The sequence below is a fragment of the Gallinula chloropus genome, assembly GCF_964237585.1.
Source record: "Gallinula chloropus genome assembly, chromosome: 26".
In the NCBI taxonomy this organism is placed as follows: Eukaryota; Metazoa; Chordata; class Aves; order Gruiformes; family Rallidae; genus Gallinula; species Gallinula chloropus.
This window is the reverse complement of record NC_140111.1, coordinates 163512-186661: the sequence shown is the minus strand read 5'-3', so window position 1 is coordinate 186661 and position 23150 is coordinate 163512. Positions and strand designations below refer to the sequence as shown.

Genomic DNA, 23150 nt, shown 5'->3' with positions numbered 1-23150 from the left:
CAGAGCAGATACAGTCAGAATGGATTTAAAGCTAATGCCACGCTGCTGAGAATGAAGAGGGGAAGGGAAAAAAAAAAACCCAGAGAGAAAAATAAAGGCATTTAACCTGGCTTTTAGATGTAGAAAAGTGAATTCTGAGATTTCCTTTGTATGTGTTAGAAAGCTGTTGTGCAACCCAGCCTGCTCAGCAGACCCAAGGTGGGAATGGCAGAAGCTGCTGCAAGTCAGGACCAAGGTACCTGAGCAGAGCTGTGTGGGAGGCAAGGCCTGGAGTGGCAGGAGAGCAGCAGCTTCAGAGAGCAGGAGCTGGCACAGATTAATGAAGGAAGCTCAGACAGTATCTGCCTGTAGGAGGCCTGGCTCAATTTAAGGCCATTAACTTGTTGCTTTCTGAACACCACCAGCAGCACTGGAAACAAAAGCATGTCTGCCCAGCATGGTTCACGTTGAGTGATTGCTTAAATACCCCAGCAGAATGAAGAGCATTAAGAAAGGCAAAGAGCCACTTCAATGGCTGACAGCTTACAGGGCTGCAAGTTTTTGCATGAAGCCCAAGTCAAAACCAGGCAGGCAACAGGGACACAGCCTTGAAAGTAGAAACAAATAAATTACTAGCCTTCATTTTCTCCCATTCAGAAGTTTAAATTTAAAGGGGAGTCCATCAACTTTAAATAAATCATGTTTATAATTAAAAACATTTTTTCCTGTGCTGCTTACAAGCTTGTGGATGATTAATAAGGCATTTTTCAAATTACTTTAATTCACACTAATTATGCTGCTTGTTTACCCCAGTCAGTAATTTTTCTTCCAGGGAGATAAAGCTGTCCCAGGAGGAGGTCTCCCTCTGGGGACCAAGAGGGAACAGGACCAAGAGGGAACAGACCCCAGGGAGCTGCCTACGGCACCAGTAACACAGGGGAGGTCTTTCACTGAAAGCAACAGAGCTGGTTACATGAGTCACATCTCATCAAACAGGCACAGGACTTCTTTTCCTAAGCCTGACTCTTTGGATAAGACAAGGAGACGTGAGCTTGCTCAGCTCCCAGAGGCCTTGAGCTGTGTTTTGCCCAGACCTTGCCCACGGTACCAACTCACCAGGGAACCGGACTCTGTACACCTACCATGAAAGCACAGCAGCGGCTGCACAGCTTCAGGGTTGAGTCAGGCTTGTGCCACATGTTAGGGACAAGTGGGAGGGACAGAGGAGACAGACCTGTTTCCCCTGCCTTCCCCTGAGGTTCCCACCAGCTTTTCAAGCTCACGTGCTGACCAGCAGGAACTGGAGAGCCAAGGAACACGTGCTCCCCTCGTGCAGTTTTGCTCTCTGAACCCTAGTGAAGATACATCAAAGGAAAGTCAGTAGCAAGGCATAACTTTTTAAATTGCCCTTACAAAAAGGGAAAGGAAATAGAGAAGCAGAAAAGGCCACACAGTGGCTGCAAAGCAAAATGATCTCTCCTTCATTTTTCTGCTTTCCAAAGCCAGCTACTCCAAGCCTTAACTCCTCCTGTGTCATTTGCAGACACTGGGCAGTCTCTAGGCCCTTCAGAAAATACAGTACAACGAACTGAACAAGAATTCTCTTCCCACTTAGTTTTTTTCCTCTGTGTTTTTAAAATAATGTTGAAAATACGTCAACAGTGTGTTTCCATTCCCACCCCAGCGCTGCAGCCTGCCGTTGTGGTGTGAAGGGTTTGCTGGGTAACCTTTCCACAGGAAGGGCTGAGGTGTCCCAAGCCAGAAGCCTTTGGGTAGCAGACACACCAATCCCTGCAGGGTGACACCATGGCGAGGAAGTTACGAACTGGTCATGCTGCTACATGCCCAGCAGAGAATTACTACAGCCCCTTCCAACACCTGACAAATCAGCGTGCTCCTGGTTTGCCTCCCAAGACTCCTGTAGACTCTCCAAAGATAGCAATGGCATTTACTCATCTTTTTACCCTTTTTCCCATTTCAAGACTGCAGTTATTTCATCACCTACACATTCTTTAGAGTTGACAGTTATTCTTAGGCAACTATAACCTACAAATACAAGTGTCTGATAAAACAGACATGCTCTGTATAGCATGAACTGCCAGCAGTGTGCACACAACAGACCTTGTGTAACAAACAAAAAACCGTACAAAAATAATGTACTAGAACAAGGTAGGAGACATGAGGCAAGGCTTTCCCATCTTGGGAAAAATGCAGGTACTAGTGACACTCACGACCACAAAAGAGGAAAAAACCTGTAGTTACTGAATGGCAGCCCAAATCCTTCAGAGCAGGCATGCAGGAGCATGTGAATTTCTGTCAAAGCCTGATTTGTATTAATCAAACCAGCACTGAAAAGCATTACCACAACATTTATTCTAATACCCCTTGTACCACACCCTAAAAATAACAAAAGAAAACCAGCCAAGATAAAATATGTTTGTTGTCATAGGTGGGGAAGTACCTTCAGAAAGCCACAATGCTGTCTTCTTCCAAGAAATTCAACAGGAGCTGTAGATATTTTTCAGATTTCTTATCTAAAGACAGGTGTCCTGTCTCCTTGGGTTTAGCACACCACCACGACAGGGCAGTGCAGTTTGCGACCTGGGGGCTGCAGCCAGCAAGAACAGTTTCTCACCTGTTCACTGCAGGTAATTCTGCATAAACTCTTGTCTTGTGAACTGCTTGGGATGCTCTGCATTCTGGAGGTGCCCCAAAATCAGCATCAGCCCCAAGTTTTTGAAAGCCTGAACGTGAAAGAAATGTATAGCACAAGCTATAGTGTGTTAATGCTCTAGATGAACATCCTTGTGGACAGTGAGGGCAAGACAGCAGCATCTGCTTTCTCCACAGGTTGTCTGCACTCCATGAGGCATCCCTGGGGAAGCTTACAGAGAAACTGCCATGCTCTGCTTCTACTGGTGGTTCTGCACAAGCCTGAAGGACTAGAAGAGAGCTGCATGAGATAAGCTGGCTCAGGGATCCCCATTAGGCATAGTAACCAGTTGCAAAGAGCAGCAGATTTACCCTTTGTGTGGTTTTTGTTCCCAAGACAAGAGCACACAATGCAGAAGTAAGGTTGAAGTTCTCCTTCTGTTTCATGTGGAAATGCAGAGTAAGAGGGACTGGCCACTCAATTTGCTCAGCTGCTGTAATACAGCTTGACCATTTCTTAGGCTGTTAAAACCATTAATAATTTTTTTAAAATTCAGACCAGGTAGAAAAGACACGTGAATTGCTGCTTGGGCTCCTCTTAGAGCATTCATCCTTAGCAAAACTCACTTCAAGTGATGCTAGCACTGTAAAAGGCACTGGGGTCTTGCGTGTGCTGAACTCTAAAACCACATCTCACCCGGAGGAGACACTGCACGTGGCCATGAAGAGGCTCCAACCTAAACCGCTGCCCCGATTCCTCACAGCCGCGGGGCAGCCGGCTTGCGGTACTTGCACTGGATCCACACGCGGTACATCGTCACCTGCTTCCCACGGTTCACCTGCAGTCGCCGATCAACCAGATTCTGGATTTTCTCCAGCCCAGCTGTTGTGAAGAGATTATCTAATTCATCTGGAAGCAGAAAGGAGGAGACTGAGGATGCCACAGCTTTCATTTAATTCATAACTGCTCACACCAAGGGCCAAACTCTGTCGAAAGATGGGCCTAATTCGAGCAGGGAAATGTAAGGATCTGACGGGACTTAACTGCTGCACCAGTGGGGGATTCAGATCACAGTTCCTCTCACTCCCCTTGAGTTTACCTTCTACCAAGGAAGGAAAGAATTACATGGAGGACAACTAAAATTAGAGATTTGACAAAGAGAGAAGAGCAGCAGTTTCACACATGGGTATCGCCTCCAGTAACTGATTAAGGGAGCATCTCCTGGCAAGTCGGGACAGATCATTCCTTCACCCTCCCTCTTCTTTCCAGAGGAATTTCAGAGTCTACAGGAGCAAAGGGATCAGACTTATGCTCTTAAATGGCAGCAATAAGATCTGTGCTGCATAGGCTGGAGGGGAACAGGATTCATTAAGTCTGGGAGGAAAAAAATTAAAATCCTTCAAAAGCCACACCCTGCTGGGGCCCAATCCAAGCACTAAGAGCCCTGAGCCTGCAGCACTCACCCTGGCAGGTACTCCTGACCTAGCACAGAGGCACCATAGTGCCCCAGTACGCTGGCCCTGGGCAAAGCCGGACCAAGTCCTGCTGAGCAGCAGTTTCTTCAAGTGCAGCCTGGAAGCATAGGGTTTGCATGGAGTTTCTGCAGAAAAGGGCTCACAGGTCCCAGCTTGTGCTTTATCAGCTGTTTGCCATCACAAAGCGCTTGCCAAACACGCATTACACATTCATTTTGTTGTGACAAACAAGACCTGTGCAGTGGGGAAGGGAATAGCTCGTTGTAGTTGTGCCACTGCTCTAAAACTGATCATGCAGACGGGCCTGCATGGAAAGGGACTGGAGGTGCAATCAGTGATAAGCAGGGAGAAGACAACCCCAGCTGAACACCAAGCAGCAGGAGGACTGGAGAGCCTGCCTCAGCTCTGCACTGAACCACACCCTTCTCATTTCCTCACAGAACACTAAAGTTAAGAGAAGTTCCTTCAAATGATGTCCATCTCACTCCATCCTCTGCAGGAAACAAGATTCAAGAAGAGATCTTCCAATCCCACCCCTCCCAGTGTAGCAAACACACTAGTCACCCTCCAAAAGGATCTTCCACTAAGTTATTCACCACGCCATATTTGCATCAGCAAGTGACAAGCCCAGATACCTGTGCAATTCAGGGCTACAAAATCTCACACTTCTCCAAAGACAGACAGGCTGGAAAGAGCTAGCAGCAAAGCTTGAGGGCACAGGGACAAGAAGATGTGAGCAGGGTTAGAGGGATGGTTTTTAGAGGGTTGTTTTTAAGCCTCCTACCTTGTGTGAAAAAGTAGACTCTGGTGCCATCACCTCTCACATAGAAGTTATCAGACAGACACTGACCTAAGGGCAAGAGGGATTTAAACAGTTACCAGTTATCATTTAAAAATCAACAACTGCCATCCAACAAGAGGCACTTCTCCCAGTACATGATGTGCTTAAGGGAAATTAATGACCTGCCTCCTAAACAGGATGGACACTACTCCAGAGAAGCATCATCTATTAGTAATCTGGCAAGACCCCTCAAGGGGAAACACACACCTTTCTTAAAGCGAAGCTGGGCCAGATCGTAACGGCCATAATCCCGTAACAGGATCATTCCTCCAGGTTTCAGAAGGTGACTCAGTCTGTTCACGACACACTGCATCCTGAGGGAAGAACACAACAGAGGTATTCAACATTCTGCACTATCCTGCTTGTTTCCTTAGCTTACTTTCAAAAAAGAAGGTATTAAATATAACATCTGTTTCAACTTGTTATCAAGAGCTACCAAAAGTTAGCACTGTTCTGCACTCTCTCAGGCTTAGGTGGGTTGATTTTATTTGGCCACTTTCTTTCTGACACTCCCTGAATCTGCCTTTTTGCAACAATAATTTAGCCCACCACAGAAGAGCTTAACTGCTCTCTCTTACAGAAAGATCTCCAGTGGTTCTGGAAAACAAGGAATAAGCAAATTTGAAGAAAAATGCTGTTAAGTAAAATAAAGGGAACAAAAAAGTGAGACTAGTGTAGGTTGTAACACACTGTCACACTTTCTTAACTCTTTCCTGACCCTGTCCCCTCCCTTCCTGCCACCTCCCATGGGAGAAATTCATCCAGCCTTTGAGCCTAAAATCCAGCAGCATGCATTCCACAAAGGGGTGCTGAGCGCGCAGCGTGGCTGCGGTTCAGGTGAGCAGCTGTGACCACAGCAAGATGAAATCTAGAGCCACTTAGCACTTCAAAATAAGACCCATCCTGTGCCAGAATTTCTTACAACAGAATGTACCCGCAAATTTAATTTTCAGAGGCTTAATGGAAAACTGGACCAGGCAAAGAACAAGAACATACTATTAAAGAACTCCAGCTCTATATGCATTATCTCCTGCAAGCAGAAGGAATTATTAAAACTTACTGCTCTGGGTGAATTGCTGAGAGGACAAAGATAAGAATAACAACATCAAGACTCTCATCTGGCACTGGGAAAGGACTTTGGTCATTGCACAAGTCATGGACAAATGCAAAGCAGCGAGAAGAATCATATTCTGCATGGTTCTGTATTTAAGGAGAGAGAAATTAGAGCATTAGCAGCAGACCCTGATCTCAGTGTTACCTGGGCATGGGAGCATTTTAACTTTCACATGGTAAAGTGGTGTGTCAGAGGTCTGTTTCAGCCTCACTGGCCTAAGGCAGGTGGGGCCAGAGCAGTTCCCTGGTCGAACAAGGAACAGGGATGACAAATCAATACGCATGGGAGGTTTACAAAGAGCTTGGACTTGTTACATTCAGACAATCAGCACTGCCAAAAATCCCCAAAACTGAACTGAGGGATTACTGCAATTTTAAGTTCAGATTTTCCACTAATAATGCTGAGAAGTTAAGCTTGAAATCTTTACAAAAGTGAGAGCATCAGGGCCCCTCTCTGCATCACTGCAATCAATACTCACTTCAACTACAAGCTGACTCCTCAAAAATCAAACCTGGATGCCTAAAATTACACTCTTAAAAATCACATATACACTTCTAAAGGAAGTTGCATGTATTTTCTAAAGCTGCTGGTAGGGATCGCAGCAGCCTCTATAAACAGTGCTTGTGTCACCTTAAGAGGATGAAATGGCTTGCTGCCTCTGCTGCTGCGCTCCCCATCGCATCTCATCCAATGAAGTCACTGATCACATTTGGTACTTCATATATTCTCACTCCTGTTCTGACCTGAAATTTGTTAGTAGTATTTGTCCTTTGACTAACTTCCAGCCTCCTGCTCCACACATAACAGTATCCCTCTGAGGAATCAGACCATATTCCTAGAACTGCAGTGACAGGAGTGCACACACAAACCAAAACCAGCTTCGGTTCCTGTTAAAAAATAGCCTGGATGTTTTCAAGGTTCAGCAGTTACTCTGCTTAAAGAGTACTGGATTTAGTTCTGCCAACCACAGCCAAATTTTCTTTCCCCTGACTTGTCTGCTGCCAATGTGACATTTTGAGAACTCCAACTTCCCTCACTTCTACAATCTCTGATAGCTCATTTTTGGTATTTACCAGTACAAGGGTCAGCACTAGGGCTAGTTAAAGAAAAGCTGCCAACACAGCAAGACAGCTGATGGCAGCTGTGACACTGTCATGTTAGCGGACAATTGGCACAGTGTTCTTCCTACCTTCAGAAGTCACCAAGAAGAAGCGAAGATAGCTCACATAACTAGGCTTGGAGAAATATGCCTCTGAATGTTTAAGGAATCAGTAAAATTAAAACAGAATGAGCAGAAAACATCACTGAATTTACCTGGACAAGATCCACAGCAGTTGTAGAAAAATCACAGCAATAAACAAAAAGGCCTGGGTCACTGAAATAAATAAAAGAGACTATCATCAACTATACAAAGATGCTCCATAGGAATTAAGAGTCTCAAATGTACAGAACTATGAGCCAGAAATCCTGGACTTTAGTCTATCCTCACAGAATGAGACATGTAAACTCACATGTTTCTTTAGTCACATTCTAAGACCAAAGATTTCCAAGCTCGAAACACACACATCTGCAGTCACGGATGGCAAACATACCACCTGCATCTGGCCCTTCTCTGTGACTGTCAGAACTAAAACCACACGAGGCTGGTGTATCATGCAGGTAGAAACCTATGGAGAACTACTTACTTGTTGGTTTGTAAAATTGGGAAGACCGTATTTCCAGCACCACAGCCAACCTGTGCACACAATGGAGACATACACAGAGTGAAAATACATTTTTTCAACAGGTCCCACGTGCCCAAATTCAAATCATCACTCTGCAGCCACAAACAAAAAGCAACTCGCAAGTTACAACCGAGCGCAGCCTCTGCGGATCTCGCTGCGAGATCTGAACACGTCCCGTGCTGAGGAGAAGGTTCCCTTACAAACACTTGTGGGAAGTTACTAAGCCAGGGCTCACAGAAAGCTTACAAACAAGCTGCATATCGTTACTTTTCAGAAAACTGGAATCCCAAGCATCCCATATGAACTGGCAAAGGCCACAGATTGGCTGCACTCACTTCCATAGAAAATCAGAAGTTTATTTTACTATATTTACCTCCTGCTGTTCCATAGTTCCCTTCACTAGATGGCTCTCCCTCAAGCTACAACTAGGCCTACAATGATTCTGCCTTGTAATTCCTTCTGCTTGTTCCCATTTGAAGAGAAGATGGCTAGCACAGCTAGGTTTGGGGAAACGTGCCTCTGAATGTTTAAGTAATCAGTAAAATTGAAATAGACTGAGCAGAAAACATCACTGATGGCTGGCAGTGACAGATACTACTGAAAGCACTGAGGCAAGACAGGAAAGCCACAACAACCTGAGGAAGTCTCAAAGCCTCAGATTAAATAAAAACAGGGAAAAAAAAGGACATTCATATTGCAAGAGCAGAACTTCCATAGAATATGAAGCATTCAACAACAACAGTGATATCAACAGTAAACAAACTACAGGTAGCAGAGCAAAAGGTCATTCCCAGCTGTCAGGAATCTAGTATTTCAAAGTTCTACTTTCCCCTGAAAAGACCCTGTACCAGGCTGAGATTCCCCATTATTACATGGGCCATAAGGAACAAACCAAGCAGCATCTTTACATTCTTGGTTTTATTATTTTGTTTCACACCTCCCAAGGCAAACAAACATGCAAAAGCATAAAGGACAAGGGAAAGCTTTATACAGACAAGTAAAAGAATCAGCTTCTTCAAAAGATAACCTTTAAATGCTTGTTTCCACATCTGATAGCAATAGAACATATTTAAAACTCAGAAGCTTCTAACAGTTCTTGTGCTCTGCCAATTCACAGCCTGAACCCAAAGAATCCCAATAGATTTAATTCAGTTCTCAGTTGCCTTCTGTTTTTTGCATTTTACTCATTTAAGGCAATCTTACCATCCACTTGCTGTTTGCCAATGACATATATTTTTATTTCCCACTCACACTAAGGGACTGTTTGAGATGCAACTCTGTTTATAGCTATTACCTCTAATATTCGGTAGGATGCGGATGCTCCTGGGTAATCTCCATCACTTTGATCCAGCTCACCACACTTCTGTGTAGCCACCTCATCTCTGCAGATCTTAGGGGTGCTTTTTATCAGGTTTAACTGATTATCTGTCCTGTTTTCCAATGAACAATGTCCATTTTCACAGCTTCCCAGTCCTTCATTGCCGGATTTCTCTTTGTTACTAAATTCATGCACAGACTCCAGATTTTGACTTGGGTTCCTGTTAGGCGTCAGCTCAGGAAATTCAGTGAACAGCCAGTGCCTGTCCTTGAAGAAGCCATTTTCATGGATTTTATAGAAGTCATCCCAGTACCTCTTAGCATTCACCTCATATTCCTCTGTAAACACAAACAGAAACATCACCAGGGCTCAAATCAGAAAGTCTCTGAGTTTAATCAGTCCAGACAGTCGGGGATCACTGTGAACATCTATCCAGCAATCTGGATTGAAAATCACCTTTATTTAAATGTGCCATCCCACATGAGCACTCAGTCTGCCTCCTCACAGTCACTTTAGAATTTAAGAAAAAGAGGTAGAAGAGGAAACTGTCTGACTCCTGGTAGGATTTAGAGGGAGGTAGCAACAGAACAGGCCTCTTTGGAGCATGCTGGAATGAAAAAATCCAGGTTTTACATCCATGTCTACTACTAACTTGTTCAGTTCACTGGAAGAATTTATTTGGAGCTTCATGACACTGTGTAAAGCACTTAGAATGCCTCAGAAGTTGTATGACTGCTGCCTGGAGGTGAAGAGCTCCTGTCCAACATTCTACCCCTTTCTTCAGGTGGAGAAACAGCCTGTAATCACCTAGCAGCATTAACATCCACGGCCAGAGAACCTGACTGCATTCCAGTAACAGACAACTCCTCAGCCATCTCTGTACAGGACCACGTGCATTACCAAAAGCAAATGATTCTCCCACAATTAAAGATGACCTCTAAGTGAGAATGGATAACCTCTCTCCAACACCTACTAAGAGTAGGGTTAAAAGAAAGAGCAGGCGTCTTAAAATAAGAGATGATTATTATTATCTGGACTGCAGTTTATTTATTAGTCTGAGAAGTATAACAAGTGTTCAGAAGATATCTGAAGGGAGACATTAAAATGAACCAAGAACAGCTGGAAAAATATGTAGTCTCAGCCAAACATAGACAAAAATGGCTTTAACAGAGAATCAGAAGTCAGTCATACGTATATTTTTAGCACAAAGAGCTGTATATAAAAATAATCTCTTTACCACAACTACAAGGATTTTCTCCTTTTAAGAAACCCTCTTCTTAAACTCAAAGAAATGTTCATGTCTGATACTAGATTAGAGCAGTAAGTCTGTGCCATGATCTCACCAGAGCCCAAAGCAAGCACAGTCAAGTCAGTTTACTATCTGCACAGGAGAACTCAGCGCCCGCTCACATCAGTGGAAGCGGTGCCATTCCACAACTGTCACTTCAATGCACTAGCAGGGATACACAAGGCTACTGGGGCTGGAAAAGCTCTTTCAGCTAACAAAAAGTCCAGATCCCTGCTGGGCTTTGACAGTCCCACAACAGCCTGACTGTAACAGGACTCTTAACTGAAGTGCTGCAGCAACATTCCAAACTGGCCATTTTGGATGACCCAAATCTTTGCCACAGTGTAGCACTGAACACCACACTGCACTCTTCCCGTGTTAAATTATCCTGAAATTCTGTTGGATGCTATCAAACAGCTGCTGTGCTCCAACCCACATGTGTGGAAGCTTTATTTAAAGCTCAGTCTAGTGTTTCCAAAGCCCTCGAATAAAGAATATCAAGGGCCAGCTGACAAAGACCAGGCAGGAAACAGCTTTAAAGCAAAAAAACCCACATTAATTTTTCAGTCTGGCCACATTAATTTTTCAGTCTGACTTCCTGCAGAACTTATGCCAGAAAAGTTCACAAAATACTTGCTTCATGATCCTTTTTGTTGTATTAGCTCATGGGGACATTAATGCCTCAGATTCCTCCAGAGACTTTCTTGATAAGGACTCCTGACTCTGCTCATCTTACTAAGGACACCCCAAAGCCAAGCCCACACTCACTCTTTCACTTTGCAGAGGAAGTGCAAACAAAAGTAACTGTTCACAAAACACAGGAAGAGAACTAGGGACCCCCTGAACTGCAGGGGGGCGAGGGCAGGGGAGCGGGTAATTATTGAGCCTCAAAAGGAAACCAAGAAACTCTTCCACTTCTTTCTCTGTTCCCAGTCGACAGACAGATCTTCGACATACCCCACGGAACTTCTTTCCCTCTTCAGAACAAATTCTCACAGCCCCAGTGACCAAGAGCCTGCCTTTGTTCTTCTGCTTGGACATTACTGATTCTCAAAATATTAGATCCTTCAGGCACATTTGGCTGGGCTGGCTTCCCTGTTTCAGCCATCCCATTGTCTCCAGGCTTCCCACTGAATAGCAGCCATCAACATTTGACTGGCCTCCATTGTTCAGTCTGGGAAATGCATCAGGAAGACCTGACAAACTGAGCTAACAGCAATTGCTCCACAGTTTCAGAGCTGTATATAGGTTCTCAAAGCATGACAGACAGCACCCTTTAATGTTAACCAGATTTGAAAATTAACTCAACACAATGGGCATCATAATAGGAACTGCTGGATACTTTTGGGAATCCAAGAAATTATGAGGGTTGCTCTTTGGTGTAATTAAATTTGCTATTGTGAACACAACTGGAAGCTATATGGGAAGTGTCCCCACAGCCCCAGTAGTGTTCAGCATTGCCTTACGACAACACACTCCATCTCATTTGAACAAAAGGAACAGATCCCTCCTTCAGCTCGGTGGGGTATAACAAGATCATCATCAAACAAGTCTCTTATCACACCAAACAACAGGAAGCCATTTCACCATCATTTAAGAGGCTGGATGGTATCAAACAGGTGTGAAGACATGTTATTAACCAACTCAGAACAGTTTCAGCTGTGGTATTTGACTGCAAAACCCTGCACCTTTAGCTTGATTCAGATAAGCACTAGAATCCCTTTTCTGCCTCTCTGATGATAAACTCTACCATCAGGCTAAAGTAAGTTTTCTACACTGCTAATTTAATCATCATTATCATGCTGTTCATTAGCTCAGGAGAGACAGAGATGGACGTTAGTTTATTGGAGCCTCTCAAGAGAAAAACTGAGCTTGAACCTGGGATCGCTCCATAGCATGCAAGCAAACAAAAGATTAACTGTTAGAAGTTAAGCTTTAGAGAGCAAAAGCAGGGAGAGGCAATAACACTACACTGAAAGAAGTCTGTTGACAAGGAGTACCGCCAAGTATTTAAATACACACAGTATGAACAAAGCTCAACCCAGGATGACTCATCCCAACCAAGGCCATTTCTGTTCCAGTAGGGTGAGTCTCTGGAGAAGGCAGAGGTCACAACGAGGTAAATTAAGAACAAAAATGTTCCCTCTCCTGCATTTTACATTATCCACCACTAGGAAATGTACTTTGAATGATTTGGGAAAGGGGAAGGAGGAATCGAGGCACATGAAGCTCTGACCAGACTTTCACTCTTGTATGCACAAGTGAAGACTTAACACTAGAAGACTAGCCAAAAGTACCTTGTTTATCTTGTGGCAATAGCTGTGAGCTGTTCTCTTGAACTTTACTCCTGGCACTGGCCTCCTGCTCTTCTGACCACTCTACATTATCCCTGTTGTTAAAAAAAAGAAGAAGAAAATATGAACCCCTCAGCTGAAGACATTAGGACAAAGACAGTGAGAGAAGAGAAAGGCCTAGACAGCTCTCTCTGAAGTGCCAGCAGTGGAGCTTTTCCATGATCCTGAATCCTAGCTCAGCAGCAGTACCTCAGCTATGGGCACACACAGCTCCTGGTTCTGAATGAATGGCACCCATAGCATTACAAAGACCTAACTGGAATGGGTCCCACGAGACACCAAATCCACCCTCTATTTCTCTTCCCTGTTTGATGCTTACCCAAGCTTAGAGGAAATAAATCCTTACTATCAAAGCACAAGGGCACTCAGCACAAATAGGCCTCCTTGGAGAGGAGCTGCTATTCTCAGGTGGTGAAAAGCAGCTGTTCCTACACAGGCAATGGACAGGTACAGCTTACACGCTTCCACTCAGGCAAGTCATCAACATGGGCCCTCTGCTTCAGCTGTATCAGAAAAGGACATTTTCCTTCTCAAGTTAAAACAAAGGCAGCAGTGTTATTTGGAAGGTAAAGCATTATTTCTGTATTAGATCAAATTATGAGAAAATATGCAAGAAGCTTTAAAGCATTAAGAGCTACTAACAGAACTTAAAGTGTATGTGTATTTGTGTAGCCAAAGTGAGTCACTTAACCAGGAGGCACTATTCTGCTCTCAGGAGGAATTAGTCTTTTGGTATTAACTCACAAAACAGAGACTTACATGTCAAGTCTGTGAAAAACTAGATTACTACAAGTTTCTGCAGGAAAACACTACTGAGGAGATGCCTTGGTAATGACTCTTGGTATAATACAGTCCCAAAAATAAATGACAAGCTGATAAGTGCACAAAGTGGTGGACTCACCATCCCCAGAGGGATTTAAAAGAGGGTTAGCTGTGGTGCTGAGGGACATGGTTTAGTAGTGGATGGCAGGTTAGGGTGATGGTTGGACTTGATGATCTAAAGGGTCCCTTCCAACCAAGACAATTGTATGGCTGCAAATTAAACAAACCCAATTCTTAACAGGGTACAACGTCCAGTTAAAATACCTTCAGTTCCTGTCAAACTTATAAATCTGGGTGCTTGATGTATCAAAACCCATCAGCTTTCTCCAGCCACAGACCTCCTGTCCCAAGCACCACGTCACACTGCGAGCGCATCGCACGGCAGCAGATGGGTGAAACGATCTGTGTTCAGTTTGTACATGTTCATTAACACACACAGATGGAGCTGGGCTCTAGATTTCTGAGAGCAGGTAACTTAACTTTATTAACTACAGCACTGAATCAATCGCCACAAAGCAAAACAACACCTTCTCCTGCAAGACAAGGGAGCCTGAAGAATCCCAACTGCTTCAGAAAGGGTTGGGGAAGGCTCAGGGTCCCCCGGGGATGGTTCAGGACCCCCAGCACCGGCCTAGGTTCAGGGGTCTCCCGCACCCCCACGCCCTAACAGCCCCTCCGGCCGCCAGCCCCACACCCGCAGCTCCCCCCCGGCCGCTCCGCGCGCCGGCGGGCGCTTCCGAAGCCAGGCCAGGCCAGGCCAGGCCTCCGCGAAACGGCGGGGGCGGCTCGGCGCGCACCGGGCCCCGGGAGCCCCGCTACGCTCGGCCACGCCCCAGCCCACCGGCACCCCGGGGCGCTGAGGACGAACCCGCCCACCCCGGCCACGCCACCCAAGCCCCGCGGCCGGGCGCGGAGAGGCGCCGCAAGGCAACGGCCCCCGAAGCGCCTTGTCCAGGACCGTGAGCCGACACCGACGGCGTGAAGGAGGCGGCAGCCGCCCTCACCAGGCGTTGTGCTGGAAGAGACGGGCGGGGTCCGTGAGGAGGCGCCTGCCGAAGGGCCGCCGCTCCAGCGCCTCCCCGGGCGCCGCCATGACGGGCCGCGCACCACCGGAACCGGAACCGCCGCCTCGCGCAGGCCTCTTTCGGGTCGGCGCGCGGGGCGGTCACGTGAGACAGGCGGGGGTCACGCGGTGCCGGCGGCGGGGGCCGGGCCGGGCCGGGGCTCTGAGCGGCGGTCGCCAGCGGCCCGCACGCCTTCCTCGGCCCGGCGCCTGCCGGTCTTCCGCCACGGCTGAGGCGCAGGCGGAGGGCCGGGCTGGGCCTGTACGGCTCGGCCCCGGGGCTGCTGGAGGAGGGAGGCTGGAGCAGGGGCAGACCGGTGCTTTGCCCCGCATGTACATCTCTGATAAAAAAAGCCCCTCAGTGCCATGTCAGGATGTGGGGCTGGCAGAGGAATAAACAACTGAACCATTACTACACTCCTGGTTTCAGTTTGGCTTGCACTTGATGGTCTGTAATACCTGTCTGGAGTTAAAGCACTCCCCAGACAGTCACTGTGTAGGTTACACAAGGCTCATGCTTAGTCCTGCCCTAGTTGCTGTCCCCGTACAACAAAGGGTGACCTCTTCCATCCACGTTTCACACTCCCTCGTGCTTGTGTCTTGCCCACACAGCCTGTTGTCAGATGACATTGTGTGTTCAGGCACTCGCTGTTGATGTCAGGGGAGCGTCTCTGCTTTCTGCAGGGAGCATAACACTTGGGAGCAGCTGCCTGATGAAATGAAGTACGAGTTGTGTCTTCACAGACACAAGTGTTGCTTGTCTCTCTCTCCTCCTGCACCCAGGTGTGGCTCTCAAGCTTGTTCCTCCGCCTTGACACCTTCTGCCAGCCTTTTTTTCGCTTTGCCCGTGTTGTCACTTTTTCTTCAGAAATCAGAGGGAAGATGGGTACCTGAGCATAAGGGCTGTCTGAACGAGGCAAAGGGGGTGGAAACCAGAGTCACTGACCTTGTGGAGCCAGTGCCTCCTTCCTCCTGGCCCCCTTGTCAGGGAAGGGCTGTAAATCCCGAATTCCTCGCTCCTGCTGCAGGATGCTGCCATCTGGCATGCCCAGCATTAGCTAGCATAGATCCATAAAGGCACCCATGCCTTGGCTGTGTGTGCAGTGCCTGATCTGCAGCAGTCCACGATGTAGATGTGCACATAGGTGTTGAGGTAACCCAGAGCTGACCCACTCAAAGCTTTTAAGGTGGCCACCTTGCAGAGACACTGCTGGAGGGTGGTTCCTTCCCTTCTGGGAGCCACTGGGGCACAGCCCACCACAACCGTTTGAGTTGGCATCTTGGCCTGGGAGGGTTTTGGGCCAGATGGACTCCCAAGGTCTGCTCTAACTCTGTCTCTTGGGAAAGGTTTGCTAATGCCAGGCTGACCCTGACCCTTGCTGAACTCAGTACAAGAGCTAGCAATCCTCCGAAGGGCACGTGCCAGGAGGGAGCAGAAGCAGCTGTGACAAATGCCCCACTCCAGTTGTCACCCTCGTAGCTCCAGTGCCATCCACTTCAGACAGGGCAGGATGACACTGGGCCAGGCTTACCTTGGAGGTGCTCCACATCAGATACCACTGTCCTTTTTTTCCTGGCTGGGACGCGGGCCCTGCTTACAAAGGTGGGATTCGGGTAAATCCTCTCTTTCCGAATTTTGTGAGGCTTCTTTCTGCCACGCTTGAGGAAGTCACCATCCGCCCTGACTTCTTGGCCAGTGTAGTCCCTGAGCATCTGCTGGTAGTAACTAGGAGACAAAAGAGGGCGTCGTTGTACCGTGAAACACAGCAGCACCCGCACGTCTGGAAAGGCCGGGTACGTGGGGGTGTTCAAACCGCAAAGGTGGGTGATAAGACACATTTACAGCCACGTCTTTGTAGAGTGGGTGCCTGAGCTATGCAGTGCTTTTGGATGTCCAACTAGATATGAACTATTTCTGGAGAGGTAGTCTTGATGCCCCTGTGTTCTGTATGTTTTGTTATACGAGACACAAATCTCCTGATAAAATGGGGACCTGCCTTCTGTGTCTTGCAGAGCTGAGGCAGCTCACCTGATGATCCGAAACAGAGTTCTGCGGGGTAGAGCTGCCAACTCCGCCAGCTTCAGTAAGATGTTGAGGAGGAGGATTCCCTTGATGTCGGCAGAATCGAAGCTGATGGAGTCATTTTTCTCAGAGGCTGGAGAGGAGGAGAATGTCAGAGCCATGACTGAACCTTGTCTTACCTTCACAGAGCTTAAAGGGAAAAGAAATCCCAGCAGCCCCCAGGAAGATCTGGGGGAATCCGTCCTTATTTTCTGCCGAGTGCTGGTTAGGTATCTAGCAGGGAGAACAATTCCCTGCAGCTTATTGTTAGCTGAAGAAGGTAAGGTCTTCTTCTCCTGTGACCCATCATGTTAGAGAAGAGTTTGGCCTCCTGATTGTAGTCATGAATATCTGGACCAACTTCCTGCCCATGTCCCTGAGATGGGAAGACACAGTGATGTCCTCTTTTCTCTGCCTCTTGACCTGCAGGGAGAGCCAACCCTGAGCTGGCCTGTCACAGCCCATTGAGCTATTGCCACTTTGAGCAGAGCAGCCTTCATTTCTTTGGGTCCCAGATGCTGATTTCTTGCTCAGTACCAATTAGGCTGAGAACCAGGTAAATTCAGATACCTCTGGATACGTGAGGCTTTTGCCAGAGTAGAATGTCTCTTACTTACATGTTGTCTGGGTAGAACACTCATGGTCAGTAATGATGTCCAGAAGGTCAGAGAAATCCATAGTCCTGGCCTCTGCAGGCAAGTGGCATCTCCATTAGCAAGGCAGGTTTTTGTGGTTCTGAAATGCCACTCAGAGGTGGCACTGCCAAAAGATTTGCTACTAAAATCCAAGGGTAGGAGCAAAACTGTTCAAAGCTTTCCCACATAGCTGGGCTGTGGAACTTGTGTTCCCTGCATAAAGAGGTCCGAAAAGTGCGATGTACTCATGATAGTCCTAAAATGCAGCAGCCCAAGTACAGCCTCCGGCTTGGGACCCATGTTGGTACAGTGCTGCCTGGGAAGGCACATGGAGGATGATTGCTTCACACACACAGAAACTGGCTGGGAACATCCCCCAGGGGAGAACACAAAGTCCAGCACTCACTCTCAGCTCCTGCACACGCCAGCTCCTCGGCTGCCTCTTGACTGGTCCGGTTAATCCCCAGCTTCTCAGCAGCCACCTCCGGGCTGGGAAGTTTGGTATCAGCACCTGGGAGTAGGCTGGAAACACTGGAGAATGCTGCAGGCAGGGAGAGGATGGGGGTTTAAACAGGCTACAGGGAGGCACCACCTGTATTGTGTTTGTGTGGAAACGGAGAGCTATAACTGCTGGGATCTGGGACTGGGATTGGGGTGGGATGTTCCTTACTGCCCATAGCAAAACATTCACCTCTAACAGCTACTGAGGGTGCAGGGGAGTTGGGGAATGTGAGCAGGGGAAGGGTGAGCCTGTATTCAACATAAGGTGGCTGGTTTAGTTCTAGCTCTGTGCCCATGGGCTTTAGTCACCTCTCTGCCAAAAACGGCACGTCAGGCACTGGGTCCCCACATTCTTGGGGCAGATTGTCCCTTCCTTTGTGTACTCCCGGTTGTGGCCTCAGGAGGATCATGCAATGCCACAGGACCAAGCTAAAGGACAAACCACTCCTGCCCATGCTGGCAACATGCCTTCCAGGGGACAAGTCAGTAACAAGGTGACATTACCTTTTCCTTGTTTCCTTGTCATGTTTGCTGCTTTGCACTCAATTCTCTGCCGAGGGATGCGGGAGTTCCTGCCACACACACAGAGGCATGAAGACAGATGAACAGACTGACAACTGAGATGCATGCTGCACTGATAAGCGACCAACCCATACAGAGCTCCTGCTGATGGAGCTGGAGCAAGCAGTGCAGGCACCAGTCCTTCTCCCAGCCCTCTGGGCCAGGCAGTGCTGGAAGGAGTGCCAGAGAAGATCCCACCACCCAGCTCCACGCTCACAGGTCCACACTCACAGGGACAGGAGGGAAACACTGTGCAGCAGCTCATGTTTACTGCTGGAGGCTGCACAGAAACGATGGTGGGATCTCTGCTGTCTGCCCCAGTTCAGGCCAGTTCTGGCAGAGAGCAACCGCGGTCACTCTGGTGTGCACAGGGAAGCAGAAACGTCAGCCAGGAGGAAACAGCCCTGGAAACCTCCCTTGGCCACACTGCAATGCTGGATGGACCAAGCTCTGTGACCCGCAGCCCTTGTCAGAAGCTGGCCCAATCCACCACTCACAGAAACTGGCTGGGGACAGCCCATGGGGGAGAACATGTGTGTTTCTTCTCTAGATTGATGATGCCAACAGGCACAGCACTGCAGGGATGAGTGGGGAGGCAGGAGCCCTGCGTGTGACCAGGTAACAGGCCAGGGGCAGCAGCAGTTCCACACACCCAGCTTCCACCTCCATGCTCACCTGGTTGTCTTCCTGGGACGGAGTTTTATCACCCTCTTCTTCGTCAGAGGCTTTGGTATCACGCTGCTTTTGGGAGCACAAGCAGCAGAAGGAGCAACATTTTCTGCATGTGGAAAGACGAATAAGTGGGGAGTCTCATGGGCTTTTCCAGGCAGCACTCATAGCTGGAGACATCACCAGGAGGAGAGCTGGAAGGACTCCATCATGACACCTGTCCCTATGCTGTGCTCCTGCAACACTAACTCACTAACTCCAGAGACCTGAAAAACAGTTTCAGGTTGGAATGGGGCAGAATGTGCCTTAAATTATCTCCTAGTTATGTCAGGAAGCACTTTGCTCATTCTTGGATTTATTAGTAGACATCAGTTTACAAAAGGACTTGCTTTATTAATGGGCTCCAAGAAGGAGCACTTCAATGCTTTCAGGAATAAAGTGCTGCTGCAGGAGCTGTGTCTGTGGGATGGGTTGCAGGGTGTCCTCTCTTTCTGAAATTTCCCTGGGGATCCATCCCTGGTGCACTGGGAGATGACCATAAAGCAGAAGACCATAATACAGGAAGGCGGAAAGTGCTTGGCTGAGCACATACAGACATCACCATCTAGTGGTACCCAGCACCAGCAGATCCAAAATTTGCAGGGTCAGCAGGGCTGGAGTTACTACTGCTTGTAAATGTCTTCTCCTAGGGAATTGAGAGTGATACCCACAGCCCTGATTCTGGGGCAAAAGGCCACTCCAGACTTCAAGCAGCTCATCCTCATTGCCATGGGCCTGATCCTGCAGGCAGCCACGGCCCCTGCCGTCAAGGGGCAGTGAACTTAGCTAAACAGGGGTCTTGTCTCATCCCACAGCTCAATGGGAAATCGAGCTGCTTCTGCCTGAATCACACAGGTGACATCACTCTGGTTACTCCAGCATGCTGGAGTCATCAAGGTGTGACAACCCATTTCAGAGCAGCATGATGGAGCCAACATGGTTGAGCTGGATGGGGAGGAGTAGGGTTACCTTCTAGCTCAGCTTCATCCTGGTCTTCTCCCTCCTCATACTGATTCATGCACTGGCTGGACATGCTTTTCCTACCAAGGGAGCAGACAGACACATGTGAGACGACCCTGCCCAGCACCCATCCCTCTACCCTGGGGACCCACATCACCATGGAGGGAGACCCAGGGGTGGGACTGGCTCAGGGCAAAGATGGCTGCGTTACCTGTCCTGGGGTGTGACAGCCTCCTTGGCAGGGCTGGGGGCTCTGTGCTGCAATGCTTGGGGACAGCTCTCCGTGGCACTGGTGGCCCTAGAGGCTTGCCACCACAGCTGATCTTGTCTGTTGCTGCTTTTCTTCTTCTTGTCCTCTGGCTGCCATTCCTTCCACAAACGCTTGCAGGAAGAGGGGGTCTGCGGCCAGCACCACCCAAGCCATCAAAGACTGTCCAAGCACAGGCTGAGCCCAGGGAGGGGAATGGGAATGTCCTGGGAGGCTCCAGTCCTCTGTCCCTGTAAGGTTGCTCAGCTCCTGTGCAGGAGTCTGGCCCAGCCCCAGACACACCAGTGTGCTCAGCAGCAGCCAAACCCATCCCCAGGCCAAATCCTTGCCTGCGTTTCCCAGGAGAATATAGGGATATGCAGCCCCTGGCACAATCCAGCTGCATCCCTGGGGAATGAGGGCAGTGCAAGTGTGTGGTGGGACGCGTGTGAGTGTCTGCAGAGGCCAGTGCTGCCCCCTCACCTGTGTGGCTTTGTCTGCCTTTGGCACGTCCCTCCTGCACATCACCTGCCTGGCTGGATACGTCTCGGCCGTCAGGACCATGCACCATGACAAAGTCCCCCTGCAACGTTGGCATCATTGTGCATCGCCCTCCCCTTCTCATCCCGCAGCTTTTCTGCCTTGGGTGTGAGCAGGGAACAGGAAGAGCACCGAAACACGGGCAAACGTGGGGTCCCCCCCAAAGGAGAAAACCCCCTCACTTACTTGGAAGTCCTGCTGGATGCGACATTCCTGATGGATGCAGAGGTCCTCCTGGATAAGGACACCTTCCTGGGGACCGATGGAGCTTGGAGCCAGGCAGATGTGTACTGACCCTCTGCTGAGCCACAGTGTGGGGACTGCTGCTGAGCCTCAGTGGCTGCCAGGCCGCAAGGTTTCACTGGCTTGCAGGGCTCCATCCCCTCCTCGTCCTGGCCCTGCTGTGAACAGCAGCACCCATGGGACCCTGCACGCACCCCGGGGGGGGGGGGGGGGTGTCACACCCAGCAGGGCTGTGGCTGAAGACACATCTGGGAAGGATGTCTGGGGCTCTTGTCTGTGGTGGGGCAGGAGGTGACTTCAGTGCCAGGGTAAGTCTAGCAACAAGGTGTTGCAGAGCTGGGCTTCCCCACAGCACCCCACATCCCCATCCCTGATCCAGGGATGCTGCAGCTGACTTACCCTCGGCGTGACAGCCCTGGTGGGCTCAGGTACACCCTGGCAGCACCGAGCAGTCCCCAAGCTTGCTACCTGGTGTCACTTCCCTGTTCTGTCTGATGTCACAGAGCTGCTGGCGGCACAAGGGGCATTCCCAGGCTCAGCTCCCCACCACCAGCAAGCTGGGACAGGGTCCAATGGGATGTCCAAGGCACAGGGTGGCACAGGAATGGGGACAACATCCAGGACTGTAGTGCAACTGTGCCTCTGTCCCTCCAGCTGCTGTCTGCTGGGCCCTGCACCATGCCTGTAGCCCTGAGCAGGATCAGCCCCTGTGCAGGCTGGATGTGTCCCATGGGAAGGATGCTCACAGGCCAGGCTCAGCTGGGAGAGTGAAGCAGGTTCCCAGGCTGGATAACCCGAGGGGTGACTGTCCTGGGCTGGCACTGCACCCCTTCTGTACCACAAGCTCTGCAGCATTTCCAAGGGTGTGCCCAAACCAGATGCTGCCCCAGGACAAGTACAGAGGGCTCAGGACCCCTGCCTCCCAAACATCTTCCCCAGACAGCCTTGGGGTCTCCTGCTCACTGCAGACAGGCTCTGCCTTGGGCACCATCCTGCCAGCAACTGAAATACTCCTCCTGGGGCCAAGGCCCACTTCTCCCCCCCCACCCACCCCCAACCCCTCCTGGGTGCTGTTAACACCTACCCTGAGCCCCTGCCCATTGCAGCTGGGGGCACTGAGCACCAGCCTCTGGGCACCCAGACCCCCTGCATAGGCTGGGGGTCCCAATGGCCCAGGGGAGTGGGTCAGAGAGCTGGACAAACCGTTTCCTCTCATCTTTAGTGGTCACAAAATGCCATTTCAAAGGGTGACCATGGGTATCCCTGCAGCCCGACATGGCGTGGAGAGGGTGCGTGGGCTAGGTGCTCAGAGAGGTAGGTGCAGGCAGGACCCAGCTCTCTGGCTCAGCACCTTTACCCCAGGGCTCTGCTGGCCCCAGCATGCTGGGGTGCCAGGAAGCCTAGGCACAGACCGCTGGCATGGACACTGCCACCAGGAGTAGTTCGAGGTTTGTTTATTTGTTTCTATTTCGGTGGCATGAATTGCTACCACTCCCCTGCTCATCAACCATCCTTGTCCAGGGCCCAGCCCCAGCTCCCACCCAGCCCCTGTTCCCATGCTGCTGGGTACAGGTACAAGCAAGCAAAGTGGAGCCCCATTGCTCTGGCAGCTGAAACTGCCTACTCAGACATCTGTTCTTTCCCCTGGGACAAAGCCCAGGCCAGGCACAGCCCCAGGCAGCGGGACACAGCCTGGTCCCTACCTGCTCTCCTGGAACCCTGAGTTACACAGAAAACCAAGAGTGGTGCAGTAATACAGCCCCACCCCAAAATAAAAAGCAAAAAGGAGACAAGGGTCAGGCTAAAGGGGCATGGTGACCATCCCCAGGCCGCTGCCTGCACAGCCATGTGCGCTGCAGCAAGGAGACAGTGGAGGGGGCACAGGGAGCTCAGCACCATCTCTGGGGCTGTGCCTGGCCACAGCTGGGACCAGCACAGCTGGTGCTACAGAGGTGCAGCTGGTGGTGCTACATAGATGCAGCTGGTGTGGAGGGAGTGAGGAAGGGCACTGCAGTTCCAGGGCATTTGCTTTTCACTGTCCTGCACCAGAAACATGTTGCTA

The 23150-nt window shown here is 49.3% G+C and overlaps 1 protein-coding gene across 1 annotated transcript; it reads right to left on the bottom strand.

Annotated features, from left to right (window-relative positions):
* Window positions 1-2084: 2084 nt before the first annotated feature.
* On the bottom strand, window positions 2085-14763 carry METTL2A (methyltransferase 2A, tRNA N3-cytidine). The gene is made up of 9 exons (XM_084275326.1): window positions 14573-14763; window positions 12690-12781; window positions 9081-9442; window positions 7748-7797; window positions 7377-7437; window positions 6009-6148; window positions 5156-5262; window positions 4892-4957; window positions 2085-3541 (listed from the first exon to the last, which is right to left on the bottom strand). Exons 1-9 carry the CDS (start codon window positions 14659-14661, stop codon window positions 3390-3392), a joined length of 1119 nt encoding a protein of 372 aa, XP_084131452.1. The 5' UTR covers window positions 14662-14763; the 3' UTR covers window positions 2085-3389.
* Window positions 14764-23150: the final 8387 nt, after the last annotated feature.

Coding starts and splice junctions, on each gene's coding strand:
- METTL2A (XM_084275326.1), bottom strand. CDS start 14,661: ATGGCGGCGCCCGGGGAGGCGCTGGAGCGGCGGCCCTTCGGCAGGCGC. Junction 9,443..12,689: donor ATTGCCACAAGATAAACAAG/GTACTTTTGGCT, acceptor TTGTGTTTACAG/AGGAATATGAGGTGAATGCT. Junction 3,542..4,891: donor AGTCTACTTTTTCACACAAG/GTAGGAGGCTTA, acceptor TTCTGCTTCCAG/ATGAATTAGATAATCTCTTC.